This window comes from Pan paniscus, chromosome 3 (assembly GCF_029289425.2).
Source record: "Pan paniscus chromosome 3, NHGRI_mPanPan1-v2.0_pri, whole genome shotgun sequence".
In the NCBI taxonomy this organism is placed as follows: domain Eukaryota; kingdom Metazoa; phylum Chordata; class Mammalia; order Primates; family Hominidae; genus Pan; species Pan paniscus.
Window position 1 is genome coordinate 86,140,817 of NC_073252.2, and position 19,738 is coordinate 86,160,554.

Here is a 19,738-nt window from a genome sequence, read left to right on the forward strand (position 1 = left end):
TAGCTAAAACAAATGAAAGCATGTGTCTGTATATCTGTGCAAAGACTTGTACAAAAATGTTCATAGCCAGTTTCTTGGAAATAGGCAAAACCTGTGAGGTTCACTGTAGGTAAATTAAAAAGCTGTCTTTTTACAAGTTCATGTACATACTTGATATTTGATAATATTTCTTTCTCAACTGGTTTTCGACAAGGTAGAAAGCCACTCTTCAGTTTTACTCGATAGCAGATGTTATGAAAACTTAACACAGCTCCTTCAGTAAATGCCTTCAGGTCATTGGAAGTTGTCGCGGGGAAGCCATTGCTGTTTCCTTGTGACATTGGGATAAAAACTTCGACATTACTGGAAGACATCTGGAGAGTTTTTATCTTTCTGTAGACAGAAAAGCAATAGTAAGTTGATAGTCCAGATAAATGAGATTGCAAACACTAGGTGACAATACATTTAAAACAAGTCCATTTTTAAATGTACGGCAATAAGTAGCTTCATTTCCAATGAGCGGCCCATACCATTGTGATAAGAACATCCTAAAAACCTAAATGGGAAGACAGGCACAACTTGGAATGCATAAACTCCAATTAGATGTCAAATACATCCCTAATAAGTAAATGGGTCCTAATAAGTAAATAGGAAGAGTATGAAAATTACAAAAAACTGATAAAGCAGGAAAAGGATGGATGAGGGTTAGACTTGTCTGGCTTGAAAAGCATATTATGATATAAGTCAAGTGCAGGGACAGACTACATGCTCATCATCAGAATCTCTGTATTTTTTTTCAAGACCAGCCTGGCCAACATGGTGAAACCCTGTCTCTACTAATAATACAAAAGTTAGCCAGGTGTGGTGGCATGTGCCTGTAATCCCAGCTACTCGGGAGGCTGAGGCAGGAGAATGGCTTGAACCAGGGAGGCAGAGGTTGCGGTGAGCAGAGATCGTGCCACTGTACTCCAGCCTGAGCGACAGAGCGAGACTCCATCTCAAAAACAAAGGGAAAAAAAAGAAACTCTATTTTTTTTTAATTGCGGAGTTTATAGCATCATTATTATCAAAAGGGGCTTAGCCAAGCAGTCAGGAACAGGAGACATTTCTCTGAATTTATAGCTCCAGACTTTATGTCGGAAGTTGTTATGCACCTTGAATCAGCAAAGAAGGTAAACTCCAAAATTGTTTGCAATTACATAATAATTTCCTTAATTAACAAATATATTTAAATTCTAGGGAGATTTAAAGTTAGGTACGAAAATCATTAAGTAAATCAAACCAAAAGTTGAGCAAAAATTTACAACAAAAAAGAATATTAAATATATCAATAAAATGTGAAATATTTCATTAAACAAATTACAAAAGGCCTCAAAAAAGATTTGAGTAAGACCTTAAGATGAGCTTAACAACTTGTGAAACAGGTTTGAAATGTTAACTTCAATAAATGTAGTTTTAATTTTTAAAAGTCAAAGTAATCCATGACGAACTTTCTCTCTGCCTATGATGGAGTAGCTGTTCCCAGTCCTCCTAAGCACAACGACAAAAGTAGACCAAAAAAAGTAAGAAGAAACTGTTGAAGAGTTCTGTCTGATAAAAGCAACCAAAGCGGCCAGGACATGAGGAACCAAAATCACGGAATGGAGGGACTGAAGCACTCAAACAAACTCTGCATTCCGCGCGCCCTTTCCTCTTAAGGTGGGTATTTGCACACAAAAATTGTACACACCTGGGGCACAGCTCAGACAAACCAAGCAGGAAGAAGCTGCTAGAAGAAATGAGTCGGCTTGCTGAAGCCTCTACTATTTCTGAGCAGATATTTCAGCAGTCTGTCAGCACTAGGGAGACAAAATTTTGTTGGTGTTGAGTGCCTAACAGAGGAGGAGCCCTGGAAAGAGATCCCAAAAGCATTATGCTCTGGGAATGTGGACAAACTAAAAAACCAGTCTCTACTCAATCATGGCGATCTGCTCAGACTGCTAGAAGAAGGTTAAATCCACTCTCTATGAAGATATCATCCAAATTTTCAATAAAAAATTGCCAGGCATCGGGAATCTCTCGGAATCTGCTGTGATTCTGAAGGCTGCCTGATTCACGAATCATAAGTTTAAAAATAATGAAAAAAATTTTTTAAATTGCCAGGCATCCCAAAAACCAGAACCTGATGTTCCAGAAATAAGAAAATGGAAACAGACCCACAAGTAATCTAGACTGGAGTTAACAGACATTGACATTAAAACAAAAGATTGATGTGTTTAAGAAAATTAAAAGACAGACTCTCACCAAGGAACAAAGATCTACAAAAACAAACAAAAATTAAGAATTCAATAGATGAGTTTAACAGCAGCTTTCCTAGTTTAGACACAAATTAGGAAAGAGAATTTAGTGAACTGGAAGACTAGTATACAGAAAACGTCCAGGATGAAAATTACGAATGATGAAAATTATTATCATGAAAGGGGAAAAAATCTCCTAATTAAAAAGAATGAGAACTACATAAAAGAGCATAACAAACATATGGGATAAGATGAAAAAGGTCTGTCATACGCATAACAGGAGACCTGAGAGAGAAGGGAAAATGCAGCAAAATGGGTACTTAGACAGAATCAGTATTTGAAGAAATACTGGCCAGTATTTTCCAAAACTGACAAAGGTATCAAGCCACAGATTGAAGAAACTCTAGGAACACCAAAGAGGATGAATACAAAAAAAGACAAATCTAGGCATATCATAATAAAACTGCCAAAAACCAAAGTTATCTCCTAATAACTGTTTCTGTAATCCAGAAACATAATCATATTTACAAGTCTATTCATTTGGAGTCTGGAAAAGTAGAAACCATTTAAAGACTGACACCCAGCAAATTCAAGGTACATGGCTGGGTTTTAATCTGTGAACACAATGAATGGTAATAATTAGCCAAAATTCTGTTCTCTTGAAGCAGTGAAAGAGAAGGCACAAGTACAGTCAGCAGCCCTGTCCTTGAATTCTGCATCTCAAGATTCAACCAGTTGCAAATCGAAAATATTAAAAAATAGGACAGGCGTGGTGGTTCACACCCGTAATCCCAGCACTTTGGGAGGTCAAGGCAGGCAGATCACTTGAACGCAGGAGTTCGATACCAGCCTGCACAACATGGTGAAACCCCATCTCTATCAAAAATACAAAAAAGTAGCCAGGTATGCTGGTGCACACCCATGGTTTCAGCTACTCGGGAGGCTGAGGCACAAGGATCACTTGAGCCCAGGAGGCAGAGATTGCAGTGAGCCGAGATCGTGCCACTGCACTCTAGCCTGGGTGACAGAGTAATATCCCATCTCAAAAAAATTAATATTTAAAAATAAATATGAATGGATGGCTGTGTCTGTACATAACATATACAGAATTTTTTCATCATTTTTCCTATAGAATATAGTATCACAACTATTACCATAACATTTACATTGTATTAGGTATTACAAGTAATCTAGAGATGATTTAAAGTATATGGAACAATGCATGTACGTTATATGCAAATACTATGCCATGTTATATCAGGAACTTGAGCATATGTGGATTTGGGTGTCCGAGGGGAGTCTTGGAACCAATTCCCCAGGGATCTCTAGAGATAACTGTAATGTATGAACTTCACACCTTTACTTCAAAAAGGTTTTAAACCATCTCCCCATTTATTCAGAAACCAAAATACACCAATTCCAACACTAGCAATCACTTCTCCTACTGCCATCCCCATTTGATGTTCATTCAGCCACTGAGGAAAAGACTTCTTAAGAGTATCAAATAACTTATTACTTGAATTTAAATAGCTCACTGACTCAAGATGGAAATTTTAAAGACACTTTTGTGAGGTTTCCACAAATAAAAGGCAACAACTAGAGCTAAAGTACCCAAGAAAGAGTGATCACCCATGCCCATACAAGACAGAGGGTAACACTTATAAATACAATCACAATCTTAGAAGTGCCTGCAGAGAAAGAGTTTGCCTTTCCTGTGATAGGATTAAATGTGTAATTCACATTACTCAGAAGCTGTTTCATTCCTGGCTAGGATTCTAACAATCTTTCTCGGGAGATACAGGGCCTTAGTCATTCATGAGTCACAAACCAAGTGATTAGTCAGGTATAACCAAGGCACACCATCAAGCTGAAGCACGTTACATCAAAAAGAAAGGAAAAAAAACAAACTTTAATTCTAACACCAATGTGGAGCAATACACTTACTCTAAGAAAAAAAATATAGTAAGGATTAAATAAATAAAATATACCAACTCAGCACCAGACTCATCTCAAAGTGCCCGATCTCTAATGAATATAGTATTCTGGGTTTAGGGAACTCTCTAAAAGTAACAACTACCTTTAAGCAAACACCAGTCTTTCCCCATGGTCAGAAGCTTTCTGGACATGTGTGCTGATCTCATTGGATTAGCATCATCTTTTTATATCAAGGAAAATACCCATCACACAACGAGATGTCCCTACAACAAAAATCAACATCCCACCTGTTGCTGTTTCCTTATTTGCAGATTACCTGCTAAGGCTAATCCATTTCTTTTTCTCTTTCTGTGTCCTAGACCCCCTGCAAAGCCTTAAGTAAAAGGAAGCCTCCAAATGGCTTTACACTTACCTGATCCCAGCCGATTCATGTTATTTGGCCTGATTATGTATCTTAGCCAACTCAAAAAGCCCTTTCAAACAAGACAGAAGGGATTTGCATATGGAGATTCTTTCCCTAGCTCTGCTGTCTCTTTCCTGCTGGTCTACCTATATCATTCATACCTCGCCTTTCTTATTGCTTCCTAACTAGCAAGTCCACATTTTTACTTTTTTTTTTTTTGAGATGGAGTTTCACTGTTGTTGCCCAGGCTGGAGTGCAATGGCATGATCTCGGCTCACTGCAACCTCTGCCTCCCGGGTTCAAGTGATTCTCCTGCCTCAGTCTCCCTAGTAGCTGGGATTACAGGCCGATGCCACAATGCCCAACTAATTTTTGTATTTTTAGTAGAGACGGAGTTTCACCATGGTGGTCAAGGCTGGTTTCAAACTCCCGACCTCAGGTGATCCGCCCACGTCAGCCTCCCAAAGTGCTGGGATTATAGGTGTGAGCCACCGCGCCCAGCACATTTTTACTTTTTTGATAAGTTTAACCATTTGTCTTCAATATATGCTGGTACTCTTATAAAAATGATAATCTGCATTACAGATACCATATTTCTCAATTTTTTTACTCTTTATCAAACTCTTAATTGTATAGAACACTCTTTACAATTGGAAAGCTCAAATTGCGCAACTCAAAACAACATTTTCATACAATGAAAACTGAGAATAGGAAAAAAAAAAAAGTGCACAGGTAGAGCCTAAAGTCTTCAGCCTGCCACCTGCCCAGCTGGAACTACTGCATTTGTTGGTAGAAGCCAAGATAGCCTCAAGTTGAGAATTCCAGGCTCTACTCTTCCTTTTTTTTTCCTAGGATGACGCTAGTATATGGAGTTGCACTCTACCTCATAGCCATAGGGCATGCTGCATAAATTACATACCTCTTTAAAGTGTTTACTGAGGTTAATCTCAAAAGATAACAATCCTGAGCAATCAAATCACTGTCAGGCGATTGCTACAAACTTAGCAGTGGAAAGGAAAAGGAACACAAAATCTGAAGTTTAACTTACATAAATTGTCCCTTGTCTTTAAAAGGTATCATGGTATTTTATTGCCTTTAAAAGGTTGATCCATGGGCTTTCATGTTATATCCGATTTGACAGATTTGTCCTGAGAGGTCCAGTGTTGATTATATTCAGGCCCAAAGCCTGCTTGTATGGTGGTTTCAGAGTTAAACTGGCTAGGTGCTCTAGGACCCCACATCATGGCAGCACAGTGATCTGGAGAACGCGACCTAATTCCCGACAGACAGGAAGAGACCCCATCACAAAAGGGCTGTATGGTTGGTTAGTGAGAAGCCACTGAGGCCTTTTAATCAGGAAAGGCTCACAACCCTAATGATGTTTATAAAGGAACACTCTGGGCCAGGCCAGGTGCGGTGGCTCTTGCCTGTAATCTCAGCACTTTGGAAGGCTGAGGTGAGCAGATTACTTGAGGTCAGGAGTTCGAGACCACCCTGGCCAACATGGTGAAACCCCGTCTCTACTAAAAATACAAAAATTAGCCGGGCATGGTGGTGTGCATTTTTGATCCCAGCTACTTGGGAGACTGAGGCAGGAGAATCGCTTGAATTCAGAAGGCAGAGATTGCAGTGTGCTAAGATCGTGCTGCTGCACTCCAGCTTGGGCAACAGAGCAAGACCCTGTCTCAATAAATAAATAAAGGAACACTCTGCTGTGTGAAGAACAACAGGAAGAGGGAGAGGCAAGTGTGGAAGCAAGGACTAGCGGGGAGGTAACTGCAAAAATCCAGGGGAGCCATGCTTGGATAACAGAGGCAATGACAGTGGGGACATCAAAGGTTAAGGCTTTGAGAGGGATGAACTTTTGTTAAATCAGAACCAACCAAGACTCATGGATGACAAACCTGCCCACCCTCCTTGGGTCTTCAGTTTGCAACAATGTATCACTGTTAGGTTTTCTTAAATGTTACTTTAGAGAAGAAAAAATCCTTTTCCATCTCCCCTGTGGGTTCCCTAGCTGGGTTCCTAGAAATTAAACTGGCAATAGACAGGTTAATATGACCAAAAAAAAAAAGTTTCCTTACATAAGTAAGTGTGGGAGTTTCATAAACAAATCAGAGTCTAGGACAAATCCATATGACTGAGGCTTTTTTTTTTCTTTTTTCAAGACAGAGTCTCACTCTGTTGCCGAGGACGTAGTGCAGTGGTGCGATCTTGGCTCACTGCAACCTCTGCCTCCCAGGTTCAAGCAATTCTCCTGCATCAGCCTCCCAAGTAGCTGGGACTACAGGCGCCCACCACCACACTTGGCGATTTTTGTATTTTTAGTAGAGATGGGGTTTCACCATGTTGGCCAGGCTGGTCTTGAACTCCCAACCTCAGGTGATCCACCTGCTTCAGCCTCCCAAAGTGCTGGGATTACAGGCATGAGTCACCGTGCTTGGCTAAAACCTGTTAATTTTTATAGCAAATTTAGCCAGGCGTGGTGGTCCACACCTGTGATCCCACCTACTGGGGAGGCTGAGGTGGGAGGATCCCTTGAGGGTCCATGAGATGGAGGCTGCAGTGAATCGTGATTGTGCCACTGGAATCCAGCCTAGGCAACAGAGTAACCCTGTCAAAAAGAAAGAAAAGCAAAGAAAAAGGAGAAAGAAGGAAAGAAGGAAGGAAGGAGGGAGGGAGGGAGGGAACAGGAGAAAGAAAGGAAGGAAAAAGAAAGAAAGAAGAAAGAGAAAGAAAAGAAAAGAAGAAAAGAAAGAAAGAAAAAGAAAGAAAGAAAGAAAGGGAAAGGGAAAGGAAAGGAAAAGAAAAGAAAAAAGAAGAGAAGAGAGAAAAGGAAGGAAAGAAAGTAAAAAAGAAAACTAAAAGAATCCATTGAACTCTTCCAGGCACCCTCGCAGGCTTCCCTATGAAAGTCCCAAAGAGCCTGGCACTATTGTGCCTGAAATTCCAGCTGTGAGGCTGAGGTAGGAGGATCTCTTGAGCACAGGAGATCAGCTTGGGCAACATGACAAGACCCTGTCTCAAAAAAACGTACCTAAACTCTCTAGCAATATATACCAGTATTTAGATAATAGCTTTAACAATTCAGCATTAAAACATTCTGCAAGCTTGGGTCACAGAGCATGAACTTTCTTCTTCTTCATGCTCTTTGCCCTTGTGTCTATCCTACACTAAGTACACAGAAAAATGATATTTATGAAAGTATTTCCTTTAGAATTCCTTGCAAATCTGCAATTTCTAAAAGTCATATTTGGATTCGAAAACTGAATTTCTCTACAGAGGCTGGCTATCATAAAAGCAGGGAACTATTTTCGTTTCCTGCAGAGTTCTTCAGACTCTGTTCTCAATTATTCCTATTAAGTGAAAGATTAAATCAATGTGTCACACTCTGTTGCAAGGTAGCTTAATAAAGATGTAAGCACTACCAAGATGAAGTCACTAACCATGTTAAGGAGTAGATTTTGACAACTCTTCTACAGAATTTAGATTCTGGTAAGATTACTGAACTGCCTATAAAATTTAGAGAGCAAAAACACACATACAGAATAGACTGAGCATGAAATTTGTGAAAGGTAAGCACAAATCCGAAGCAAACCTACCTAAGAACTCAATATGATTAACACAGCTGTAGTTCACAAAAACTACAATTATCCTGTTTCAATGCAGGACATACTTCCAGCCAGGAATGTCCTTCCCCACCTGAATTTCTACAACCTCACATTCCTTTGATAACTGAGAGATTAAGACAGTTCCATCCCTGAGGGAGCACAAGACCTGTGAGGTGGGAGGGTCTAGAAGCAAGTTCCTAGAGAAGACAGACCAAGTACAGCTGAATCTTGAACAGCACAGGTTTGAACTATATGGTCCACTTATACGCAGATGGAAGAATGCCAAACCCATGTATACAGAGGGCTGACTCTGACTATACACTGGTTCCACAGGGCTGCTTGTGGGACTTGAGTATGCAGGGATTTGGGTATATGCACCCAAAGGGACCACTGTACCCCAAGGGACCACTGTAGACGGAAAAGAAGAAAGGAGAAGAGAAAAAGCTGTTCTAGTAAAGGAATGCAAAATCCTTAATCGAAAGAGATATACTGGGACATGTATACCATTCATGAGGCTGGAGTTTAGTTTTCAGAGGGGGGCAGTAACAAAATGAGGCTAAAAAGGTAAGCAAAGACCATCTAAAGGGTGCAGCGTGCCTGATCAGGAGCTAAGACTTGACCCTGGAATTCTGGAGGGTCCCTGACTGCAAGGTCCCAGCTCTACCCTCTCCTCACTCCTACATATCCTGATCCTACAAGATTTTCAGTAAAGCCAGCAAGGTATCTATAGGAGATTAATAACTTACAGAAATTAATACTTATTGCTAAGGAAAAACTGTTTTGGAAGGGATCCTATGCCAACTGTACACACCGTTCTGCCTAATCTTTGGTTTTTTTAATCATGTTTATTGGAAACCCGTCAACAGGAAACAGTATTGTAAACAGTAAAATTCATCCTTTTTAAGAGCACAGTTTTCTGACATTGTAAAGTGTACACAGTCCTGTAACCACTACAATCAAGACAGATCATTCATGTTAACCCAAAGAAATCCCCTCTCCTTACCACAGCCCCTGACAACCACTAATCAATTTTCTGTCCCCTTAATTTTTCAGCTTAATCTAAATCCTCTCTTTGAATAGAAACAAATGAACATAAGACCCTACAAGGCTACTGTTTTTTCATTTACATTCCCACAAAAATCTGCAGGAATTCTGCTCGTCTGTACAAAAAATAAAATTGAAAAATTAGCCGGGTGTGGTGGCACATGCCTGTAGACCTAGCTACTTGTGAGGCTGAGGCAGGGGGATCCCTTGAGCCCAGGGAGTTCCAGGCTGCAGTGAGTCAAGATCACGCCACTATACTCCCGTCTGGGTGAGAGCAAGATCCTTTCTCTAAAATATAAAAATAAATAAATAAATAAAAGAATTCTGTCCAAATTGGTTTTAATCTGTGATTAGAAAGCCAAAACTTATCTAGAAAATCGTCAAATCATAAATGAAATTAGACCAAGTGCAATTTACATGAGTGTCACATCCCAAATTTTCTTAATCTAATCTTCAATTTGGCCAGCAGTTTCCCAGAGGGAACGGAGATGTTCAAATCCTAAGGCTGCCCATAAAATGCTATCCAATCCATGACAGAATGTGTGGGGTTTCATCTCCTTCTCCCCTTAAACTTCCTAGCCACATAACCCTGGAGAAACTGCTTAGCCTCTCCAAGCCTGTTTCTCACCTTTAAAATTAATTTGGCCGGGCACAGTGGTTCATGCCTGTAATGCCAGCACTTTGGGAGGCCGAGGCAGGAGGATCACCTGAGGTAGGGAGTTCGAGACCAGCCTGACCAACATGGAGAAACCCTGTCTCTACTAAAAATACAAAATTATTTGGGCATGGTAGCGCATGCCTGTAACCCCAGCCACTCGGGAGGCTGAGGCAGGAGAATTGCTTGAACCTGGGAGGTAGAGGTTGCAGTGAGCTGAGCTTGCACCACTGCACTCCATTCTGGGCAACAAGAGCGAAACTCTGTCTCAAAAAATAATAATAATAATAATTCAATATTTACTAGACTTCTATTATCTGGCAGGCACTGGACTTACAGGAGTGAACAAAACAAAACAACAGATAAACATCCTGGCCCTCAGTGAGGTTACATATGAAAAATATCAGTCAGTGCTATGGAGAAAAAAAAGTAAAGCAAAAGAGGAAGGGTGGGCCAGAAATGGTGGCTCACGCCTGTAATCCCAGCACTTTGGGAGGCCGAGGTGGGTGGATTGCTTGAGGCCCGGAATTTGGAGACCAGCCTGGACAATATGGTGAAATCCTTATCTCTATTAAACATACAAAAATTATCCGGGTGTGGTGGCGCGTACCTGTAATTCCTGCTACTTGGGAGACTGAGGCACAAGAATTGCTTGAACCCGGGAGGCAGAGATTGCAGTGAGCCAAGGTCACACCAATGCACTCCAACCTGGGCAACAGAGGTGGTCACGGAAGGCCTTTCCAGTGAGGCCCTGAAGCAGAGCTCTGAGGGTGGCCTTCTGGAGGAGCAGTATATGTCCAAGTGCTGGTCGAAGGAACAGCAAAGAGGCCAGTGAGGCTGAAGCAGAGTGAGGGAGGATAAGAGAGCAGGAACTCGGGTTGTATCTACCACTGACCACAGGAAGGACTTTGGCTTTGATCTGAATGACACTGGAAGGCACAGGAAAGTTCTGAGTGAAGAAATGATATCTATATTTAAAGCAGGAGTGTCCAATCTTTTGGCTTCCCTGGGCCACATTGGAAGAAGAATTGTCTTGGGCCACGTATAAAACACACTAACATTAACAACAGCTCATGAGCTAAATTAAAAAAAAAAATCACATAATGTTTTAAGAAAGTTTACTAATTTGTGTTGGGCTTCATTCAAAGCCATCCTGGGCCACATGCACGTTGGACAAGCTTGGTTTAAAGGATCACTCTGACTTTGGTCATGGGTAGGGACAATGCAGGGAGACCACACAAGAGTCCACCGTAATAATATCAAGAGCCAAGATGAGGACACTGTCCTGCACCCCTCCCTCCATAGCCTATGAGAGCTCCCTGAAACCTATTATCTGTGCATGTTCTGCAAAATCGCCTGCCCCAAACAATTCCATTTCCTGACCTCCTCTTACACTGCCCAAACTGGGAAAACAAGGCCAAAAATAAATGACAGTGGTTTAGCTTCAGGGCCACAGGAAGTGAATAACTCATTTACATTTAAGAGGGGACTGACTGAGAAGCCCCTATGAATTTAAATAAAAGGAGTAGTGACTGGGGCTAGAAGACATAGGGAGGACAGTGGCAGAAGCTCTGGGAAAGTCATCACCCTTTCTCTTCTCCCTTCGCAAGGCTGACTCCACCAAATTGGCACTGTGGGAAGATTAGCAGCAGTGAGGTGGGTCATTAGAACATTTTGGGATCCTAAGCCCCCAGGGGGAAACAAAATCAAGTTGAGTGTGAGTTAGATTTACCCAAAACCACATAGCATTGTGCCTACAACCCAGTCCTTGTTCTCCGTGAGTCTAGTACATGTCAACTACATGAAGATCAATATCCCTGCTCCCTTCCAGTTTATAATTCAATCATCGGAATTGCAATAAAAATTATGAACAGAGGCCGGGTGCAGTGGCTCATGCCTGTAATCCCAGCACTTTGGGAGGCCGAGGCAGGTGGATCACGAGGTCAGGAGATCGAGACCATCCTGGCTAACACGGTGAAACCCCGTCTCTACTAAAAATACAAAAAAGTAGCCGGGCGTGGCAGCGGGTGCCTGTAGTCCCAGCTGCTGGGGAGGCTGAGGCAGGAGAATGGCGTGAACCCGGGAGGTGGAGCTTGCAGTGAGCCGAGATGGCGCCACTGCACTCCAGCCTGGGCGACAGAGTGAGACTCCATCTCAAAAAAAAAAAAAAGAATTATTAACAGAAAATTAAATGTGAGCAGCGGCATTACTTCTCAAAATTCTGAGACCTACAGTAAAAAACATCATGATCCAGTATACAAACATATAAAAGAAGGAGCGTGTAATGTGTGTGTACTCCAAAATCATAGAAGGGCTCATTAATTATTGCAAGGGATCCTCTCTCTAATCCACGGGTACAGTTACCATCTCAGACCAAATAATGTCTCATCATAAACACAGTATTTCTTCATTGCTAGTATGACTAACATAAATATGGGTCTCAAATCCTTTTCTCACTGTGAATTCAATCAACAGATACCAAAATTATAATATTAGGATGTAGTTTAAGCTACTCAGCTAATAAAATGATCCTGGTTTCTTACCAGAGCCTAATAGATAGAAGCTCACATATGCATTATTTGTTTTGGAAGCACTGGCAGGGTTTCATTTGAGAAAAAAATGGGAGCTTTAAAAAATTCCTAAATACTACCAATTTTACTTCTTTCCCATAAGAGACTGAATCCAAGTTGGCAAATACAGTCAGGTCCTCTATAATGTTTAAACTTTAAGGCAATATGAATTTTCACTCGCGTCCGTGTGAAGAGACCACCAAACAGGCTTCGTGTGAGCAATAAAGCTTTTTAATCACCTGGGTGCAGGCGGGCTGAGTCCGAAAAGAAAGTCAGCAAAGGGAGATAGGGATGGGGCCGTTTCATAAGATTTGGGTAGGTAAAGGGAAAAGGGGGTTTGTTCTCTGGTGGGCAGGGGTGGGGCGTCACAAGGTGCTCAGCGGGGGAGCTTTTGAGCCAGAATGAGCCAGGAGAAGGAATTTCACAAGGTAATGTCATCAGTTAAGGCAGGAACAGGCCATTTTCACTTCTTTTGTGGTGGAATGTCATCAGTTAAGGCAGGAACCAACCATCTGGATGTATATGTGCAGGTCACAGGGGATATGATGGCTTAGCTTGGGCTCAGAGGCCTGACATTCCTGTCTTCTTATATTAATAAGAAAAATAAAACAAAATAGTGGTAAAGTGTTGGGGTGGTGAAAATTTTTGGGGGTGGTATGGAGAGACAATGGGCGATGTTTCTCAGGGCTGCTTCAAGCGGGATTAGGGGCGGCCTGGGAACCTAAAGTGGGAGAGATTAAGCTGAAGGAAGATTTTGTGGTAAGGGGTGATATTGTGGGGTTGTTAGAAGAAACAATTGTCCTATATAATTATTGGTGATGGCCTGGATACAATTTTGTATGAATTGAGAAAAGAACGGAATAAGACAAGGAGAAAAACAGGTATTAAAGGACTAAGAATTGGGAGGACCCAGGACATCCAATTAGAGAGTGCCTAAGGAGGTTCAGCATAGCCCTGCCAGCAAAGATGATTTATTTACTTTAAGAGTTGAGAGTGGCGGTTTGGGGATAGCACCAGGAGATATCAGCTGTGGTGGCTTGGAGAAACAGTGTAAACCGGCAGTGTAAACAAGAGCAGGGCATTTATGAGTAGTTGAGAATGGTGAATAGGAGTATGACTAGACAGAAGATAGTAGGGATGACAAGTTTTTGGGGGTGCAGTCCAAGTTGGTCTGGTGTCTGGAATGAGACTGGGGCCTAATAAAAAGGAGCATCTATACAGGAGCTCAAATGGGCTGTATCCTGTCGCATTCCGAAGACAGGCCCGAATTCTGAGAAGGGCAAGAGGTAAAAGTATTGTCCAGTCCTTTTTAAGTTGGTGGCTGAGCTTGGTGAGGTGTGTTTTTAAAAGACCATTAGTCCGTTCTACCTTTCCTGAAGATTGAGGATGGTAAGGGATATAAAGGTTTCACTGAATACCAAGAGCCTGAAAAACTGCTTGGGTGATTTGACTAATAAAGGCCGGTCCTCTATTGAACCGTATAGAGGTGGGAAGGCCAAACCGAGGAATTCTGTCTGACAGAAGGGAAGATATGACCGTCGTGGCCTTCTCAGACCCTGTGGGAAAGGCCTCTACCTATCCAGTGAAAGTGTCTACCCAGACCAAGAAGTATTTTAGTTTCCTGACACAGGGCATGTGAGTAAAGCTAATTTGCCAGTCCTGGGCAGGAGCAAAATCCCGAGCTTGATGTGTAGGGAAGGGAGGGGGCATGAGAAATTCCTGAGGAGTAGTAGAATAGCAGATGGAACACTGAGAAGTGATTTCCTTGAGGACAGATTTCCACGATGGAAAGGAAATGAGAGGTTCTAAGAGGCAGGCTAGCGGCTTGTAACCTACATGGAAGAGGTTATGAAATGACGACAGAATAGAATGGGCCTGTGAGGCTGGCAGGAGATATTTTCCTTGGTCTAAGAACCATTTGCCTTGTGTGGGAAGAGACTGACAGGTGGAAGTTTCAGTGGGGGAGTAGGTGGGAGTGACCAATGCGAAGAAGAAAAACTGACCCTGAGGGACAGAAGTTGGAACACTAGTTGCTTTTTTAGCTAACGTATCAGCATAAGCATTGTCCTGAGCGAAGGGATATGATACCTTTTTGATGGCCCTTGCAGTGAATGACTCCAGCTTCCTTTGGAAGTAAAGCGGCTTTGAGAAGCGTTTTTATTAAAGAAGCATTAATGATAGAGGACCCTTGTGTAGTGAGGAAACCTCTTGCATAGTGGTGCAGGATATGGAAGGCATATTTAGAGTTAGTATAAATATTGATGTGTAGTCCCTTTGCAAGAGCGAGGGCTTGACTTCAGGCAATGAGTTCGGCTTGCTGAGCGGTAGTGGAGGGGGGCAGAGTGGTAGCCTCAATGATAGATGTGGAAGATACTATAGCATAGCCTGCCTTTGCTGGTGAGTGGCAATTAGGACTGGTGGAACTGCCATCAGTAAACCAAGTGTGTTCAGGGTGAGGAACAGGAAAGAAGGAAATATGCGGAAATGGGGTGAATGCCCGGTGGATCAGAGAGATAGTCATGGGGGTCAGGAGTGGTATCAGGAATAATGTGGGAGGCCGGATTGAAGTCTGGGCCAGGAACAATGGTAACTGTGGGAGACGCAACAAAGAGTGAGTATAGCTGGAGGAGCCGGGGAGCAGAAAGTATATGTGTCAGGTGTGAGGAAGAAAATAGATTTTGGAAGTTATGAGAGCTGTAGAGAGTGAGTTGAGCATAGTTTGTGATTTTGAGGGCCTCTAAAACTATTAGGGCGGCGGCAGCCACTGCACGGAGACATGATGGCTAGGCTAAAACAGTAAGGTCAAGTTGTTTGGACAAAAAGGCTACAGGACGCGATCCTGGTCCTTGTGTAAGAATTCTGACTGCACAGCCCTGCACTTCGGCTGTGTGTAATGAAAAGGGTTGGGATGAGTCAGGGAGAGCTAGGGTTGGGGGCAGTCTCTAAAGCTGTCTTCAAGGAATGGAAAGAGGAGTGGGGAAAGGATTTAGGATCTATGGGGTCGGCTAGATTTCCTTTTGTGAGTTTATATAATGGCTTTGTTAGGATGGCGAAACCAGGTATCCAAAGTCGAAAGTATCCAACCATGCCTAGGAAGGAAAGGAGTTGTTTTGTAGAAGGTGTTGGGGTTTGAGAGATCAGTCAGACACGATTGGCAGGGAGAGCATGTGTGTTTTTATGAAGAATTATGACAAGATAGGTAACAGATGAGGAAGAAATTTGGGTTTGACTGAAGTAATGGGGGCTGTCTGTGAAGCCTTGAGGCAGTACAGAGCCAGGATGAGCCAGAAGGAGGAATTTCACAAGGTAATGTCATCAGTTAAGGCAGGAACCGGCCATGTGGATGTGTAAGTGTAGGTCACAGAGGATATGATGGCTTAGCTTGGGCTCAGAGGCCTGACACCAATCTTTTCAGACTTAGCATTTGCTAAGTCACAAACTTTTTATTATACATAAAAAGTTCAAAAGTAACTCTAGGCCGGGCACGGTGGCTCACGCCTGTATTCCCAGCACTCGGGGAGGCCGAGGCGGGTGGATCACCCAAAGTCAGGAGTTCGAGACCAGCCTGGCCAACATGGCAAAACCCTGTCTTTACTAAAAACATTAAAAATTAGCTGGGCGTGGTGGCACATGCCTGTAATCCCTGCTACTCAGGAGGCTGAGGCAGGAGAATTGCTTGAACCCAGGAAGCGGAGGAGGTTGCAGTCAGCCGAGATCCCACCATTGCACTCTGGCCTGGAGCAAGACTCCATCTCAAAAAAAAAAAAAAAAAAAAAAAAAAAAGAAGTAACTCTAATAGAACATCCAGTGTCCAGATATTAGCTTCTAATACCATTCTAAAGCAAAATAATCACAGTGCCTTGGAGAAATGGATCATTCCAAGGTTGGGACATGGAAAATACAAAATAAGCCTGAGCATTCTCTGATGCCAGAAATCAAGAAATGCATTAAAAAAGAAAAAGAGTCCGGGCATGATGGCTCACACCTGTAATCCCAGCACTTTGGGAGGCCGAGGCGGGCAGATCACTTGAGGCCAGGAGTTTGAGACCAGCCTGGCCAACATGGAAAACCCCGTCTCTACTAAAAAATACAAAAAGTAGCCAAGTGTGGTGCTACATACCTGTAATCCCAGCTACTTGGTAGGCTGAGGCACAAGAATCGCTTGAGCCTGGGAGGCGGAGGGTGCAGTGAGCCGAGATCGTGCCACTGCACTCCAGCCTGGGTGACAAAGACTCCGTCTCAAAAAAAAAAAAAAAAAAAAAGAAGGAAAAAGAAAAAGCAAGTGTATGTCAAAGTGGCACAGGTGCCAACCTGAAAAAGGTCCCAGTGGTGAAAGCCAGAACAATTTGAGCAGCAAATTAAATACTGATAATATTGGATTATAACCCATATAACAAAACAAATATCCATGAGCCCATACTGATACAAATAACTGAATCAATGAACAGGAGAGAAGGGTCAACTCTTCCCTACAGAAGGGAATTTTAATTAAAAAATGTAGAAGGAAGAAAATAGGGGTTTTGTTTAACCATTAGAAAAAAAAAACCCACTCAACAACATGTTTCACAAATGGATGCTTAAATTAATGAATAAAAGTTTAAGGAAAAATGGCAGTGCAGGTTTCTCTCCCAAGATCTCAAATACAAAGGGAATCTGGCAAACAGATTAACATCATAGGTAATAAGAAGTATCGGCTAGGGCACAGTGGCTCACGCCTGTAATCCCAGCACTTTGGGAGGCCAAGGCAGGAGGATCACTAGAGGTCAGGAGTTCGAGACCAGCCTGGCCAACATGGTGAAACCCTTCTCTACTAAAAATACAAAAATTAGCCGGGCATGGTGGCTCATGCCTGTAATCCCAGCTACCCAGGAGGCTGAGGCAGGAGAATTGCTGGAGCCAGGGAGGCAGAGGCTGCAGTGAGCCAAGATCATGTCACTGCACTTTAGCCTGGATGACAACGTGAGACTCCATCTCAAAAAAAAAAAATACAAAAAATTATCTGGGCATGGTGGCAGGCGCCTATAATCCCAGCTACTCAGGAGGCTGAGGCAGGAGAATCGCTAGAATCTGGGAGGCAAAGGTTGCAATGAGCTGAGATCGTGCCACTGCACTCCAGTCTGGGCAATAAAGCAAGACTCAGTCTCAAAAAAAAAAAGAAAAAGTATTGACATCATGTACCCAATATGACATACTGAGATGGAAACTTTACTTCTGTGACATTTTTCCCCAAAATGCAGAACATTCATCTAATCATGACACTAAACATCAAGCAAACACAAGTTGAGGGGCATTCTACAAATTAACTGACCGGGTCTTCTTCACTAGTGTCAAGGTCCATGAAAAAACAATGAAAGGCTGAGGAACTGTCACAGATCAGAGAAAATTAAGGATATTTAGCAGTTAAATGCAAAGTGAGATAATCGATTGGATCCTGCGCAGAAAAAGGACAGTGGAAAGACAAGTGAAATTCAAATAAAGTCTGTAGTTTAGTTCATTGTATTATAGTAGCATTCCCATGTTATTAGTTTTGGCCCTTGTTATGCATGATATTATGGGAACTCTCTGTACTATTTTTTGCAAATTTTCAGTAAGTCTCAAATTATTTCACAATTAAAAGTTATTATAAAATAAATAATAAAATAACCAACATCTTTCAATGTTTATAATGGAAGGGTAATGTTAGACTTAACATGCCATCTTTGTCGTTGAAACCTTTCTCATCAAGATCTCATCAAGATCTATACAATCCAGTCAAAGCTGTACTCTGAAAGCACTGTTTTGTAAAGAGTATCAATAAAAAACATCTCTTCCTTACTACTCTGGCGTATTTATTTATGACTAGCTGACATTCAAATGATAAGAGAGCTGTAAGATCCTCCTAAAAACCAAGCTTTAGGGGATATCTCTAGGACTGAGAGGGGAGTAAGAGCACTCAACTATCCACAGAAAATTACAAAAGGGAGTTCAATAATTCTTTAGCAAACCATCCAAAGCTTTAAAGGGATTGACCAATAATTTGTCATTTACCTATTCCCAGAACATAAAGGGGATAGGTAAATGACAATATATTGGTCAACCCCTTTAAAATATTAACATCAACAAATGTTTCCTCCACCTATAGTAACTTCCGTGCTCAGTGGGTTTTTATCCTTCCAATATCAACTTTAATTTCATACATTTGGAGAAAGGCCAAGAGTTTTTACCAACCCACACTTAACACAGTATGGGACCCAGAATCAGTTTGCACCAGGGCATCATTTTCTGAAAAACCACTTTGAACTGTCAGTTTTAAACTGCATACCCACTTTCAAATGAAACTGCGAGAGGCTAAAAAACTCAGTCATCTCGTTTGAACGGTTATCGATTTTCTAACAAATATATACACAACGCCCACCAACCTTTCCAGACACACACTGTCAGCGAAACTGGCTTTTACAATTTACTCACTCAGCTTAATAGAGCTCGGTCTTAACCAAAGGCTCAGGATCTCAGGATGCGCGCGCTCGGAGGCAGCGCTTTAACAATTAAGGATGTAAATGTTGGGATGAGTCACCCGGACCTTCCAAACAAACCCTAAAGCAGCAGTTTCCACTTAACAAGACCACCAAGCATGTGCACGGTGCGTTCCTAAATCCTACCCAGCTCCTCCACAGGCTGCCTCCTTGCCGCGTCTCTCAATCTCAGTGGGAGTGGCGGGCACTGCCTCTTCCCTCCTGCGCGCCCGGAACCTTTTGTGTGGGCACAGCACGCAGCCCGCGCGCGGCACAACCCCTTCCCCCAACCACACCCGGCGCGCCCGAGCGCTCCCCTCGCGCGGCGGCCGGCGTGGGAGGCGCTGCGGCTGGAGGTCACGATGGGAGCCGGCGGGTGGCCGCCTGGGGAGACCCGGACATCCAGGGGACGAGCTCAGGCAGCGCTGACACGAACTTCCTAAGCCGCGCTTCGGGATGTGGACGGCCAGAGCTGAACGCAGTGGCCCCTCCCCAGCGCCCCGGGTTTCCCCAGGTCGGGGTTCGCGGGCGGGGGTGAGGCGTGGCCCCGACTGCCGGGCCGCGATAAGCGCCCTGCGACCCGGGGTAAAGCGCACACGTGTCCTGCCGCGCTGAGCCGCCAGCAGGACTGGTACCACCGCCCTTCCTCGGGGCTAGGGTCACCCTGCCGTGACACGCAGGGACAAGCCAAACACTCCCGCCTCCGGGATCGAACGAAATGAACCGGAGTGATTAACTACAAGAATCACCAGGCGCTCATTGGGCTGATCAATA

The 19,738-nt window shown here is 42.9% G+C and overlaps 1 protein-coding gene across 5 annotated transcripts in view; it reads right to left on the reverse strand.

Moving 5' to 3' along the window:
• The window catches only part of ABCG2 (ATP binding cassette subfamily G member 2 (JR blood group)), a 143,511-nt gene that overhangs the window by 47,714 nt on the left and 76,059 nt on the right, over positions 1-19,738 (reverse strand). For 2 of the 5 annotated variants that reach the window (XM_055111612.2, XM_055111614.2), the window contains one exon: positions 151-372. In XM_055111612.2, the coding sequence (XP_054967587.2) occupies positions 151-372 (222 nt within the window). The other 3 variants (XM_003811274.6, XM_055111613.2, XM_003811273.6) reach the window with 3 other exon arrangements.